The following is a 1700-nucleotide window of genomic DNA, read 5'->3' as shown; positions in this document are numbered from 1 at the left end:
CAGCAACGTTGCATGCATATGGGGCTACTGTGGATTTGCGCCAGCCCCAGCCTGTGGGTGTGTCTGACATGCTTGCTTGTGTGGGCTTACAGTCTGGTTTCAGCAAGAACAAGCTTGCAGCACAGACTTTGTTGTTCGAGCAAGGAGGGATGAAGCAGTAGAACAACAGGCAGGACAGGCCAACTGACAGGTCACCGAGCGTTTAGTGTGTGAGCGGGCAGGCAGTACTGCATGTCGTGGAGCAGGTGTGGTGCGGTAAGAGCAAAGGGGGTGGACATGAGAGTGGGGGTTCAGGGCGGGACTGCAGGCAGCGCAACGGTGGCGGTCAGCCAGCGCTGGTGACAGGCGGCAGCAAAGGCGGCGAGGCGGCACGGTTTCTGGCGGAGGAAGCGGTGGGGAGGATGGGGCTCAGCAAACAGGTCAGGAAAGTTGAGGCGCAGCGGGGCGTAAAGGGGGCAGGTGAGCAGCATGTGGGGGGCATCTTCAATGCCGTCGTGGCAGTGGGGGCAGACTCGCTGCTCTCGGGGGCGCCGCGTCCAGCGGCCGGTCTCTTCCGCGCCCCAATGCGACCCGGTGCGCAGCTGCGCCAGCGCCTCGCGGTCCTGCCGACGCCGTACTGCATCCAGGTAGGTCTCGCGCTGCCCAAACATGGCGGGCGCCAGGTTGAGGGCGCCCACCACGTTGTGCACATAGTGCTCCAGCCGGCTGGCGCCGCCCTTCGCCAGCGCCTCCTGGAGCTGCGCCAGCTGGCGGCGCTGCGCAGCTTCCCCCAGCTCGCCGAGGTCAACAGGTGCTGGCTGCTGCAGGTCCAGCTGCATGCCGACCGCTGCGAGATCGGCCGCCAGCTGGGCAGCCCAGGACTGCTGTGCCAGGGGGTGGGCGCCATCTGCGAGCTGCACGCTGGACAACAGCGCTTGCTGCAACAGGCTGCCGGGACGCTCCTCCAGCGTCTTGTTCCAGAGTTTGGCTGCCCGCCGCAGCCAGCGCTGCCACAGCGGGCGCTCGCCAGTCTCCGCAAGGAGGGCCGCATTGGGGGTGCTCTGCCGGACCCCCAGCAGGTGGCGTAGGTAGCTGAGTTGCAGCTTCTCGGCCGCGCTGCCGGCACTGCCACGATGGCAGCACGCCGCTTTGGCCGCCAGCTGCACGCCCCACACCTCAGCACCATGGGACAGCACCGAGTCCACCATGGTGCCGAAAAGCCGCAGCTGGACGGGCGCCGCCTCTATGCCCACCTCTGCGCAGCGGGTCCGGCAGTTGTGCATAGCCAGGCGCGCCAGCTGTGCCCGGGCTGGCGCTGCTGCCCCTGCCAGGCAGGTGCTGGAGTGAAAGGCGATGCTGAGATACTTGAAGCTGGTGACTGCCGCCAGCTGCTGGCCGGCGAAGGTGAGGCCTGCTGCCTCTGCTGTCTGCTGCGCCGCGTGCTGGGTCCGCCGCCCACTGAGCAGCAAGAGCTTGGTCTTGTCGATGTTGACAGTGAGGCCCCACTGCCGGCAGTACTGCTGGAGCAGGTTTAGCTGCCGCTGCAGCCCGGCCGCTGAGGTGGCCAGCAGGACCATGTCGTCGGCGTACAGCAGCGGCGGCACCGCGGCGCCGCCGCTGCCGAGGAAGCTGGGGAGGTCGAGCTGCTCGCCACGCCGCGCCGCCGCCATCAGCTCCTCCTCCAGGTCGTCGATGTAGAGGCCAAAGAGGGTGGGGCTGAG

At 67.4% G+C, this 1700-nt stretch overlaps 1 protein-coding gene across 1 annotated transcript; it reads right to left on the bottom strand.

The window, feature by feature from the left end:
- Nucleotides 1-290: 290 nt before the first annotated feature.
- On the bottom strand, nt 291-1649 carry CHLNCDRAFT_141001 (hypothetical protein; the record flags this gene model as incomplete). Its single annotated transcript, XM_005843427.1, has 1 exon — nt 291-1649. The coding sequence occupies one exon, from the start codon at nt 1647-1649 to the stop codon at nt 291-293; it is 1359 nt and encodes a 452-aa protein (XP_005843489.1).
- Between the last annotated feature and the right edge of the window lie 51 nt (nt 1650-1700).

Source organism: Chlorella variabilis (genome assembly GCF_000147415.1).
Source record: "Chlorella variabilis unplaced genomic scaffold CHLNCscaffold_30, whole genome shotgun sequence".
Classification (NCBI taxonomy): domain Eukaryota; kingdom Viridiplantae; phylum Chlorophyta; class Trebouxiophyceae; order Chlorellales; family Chlorellaceae; genus Chlorella; species Chlorella variabilis.
This window is presented reverse-complemented; position numbering and strand designations above follow the sequence as displayed.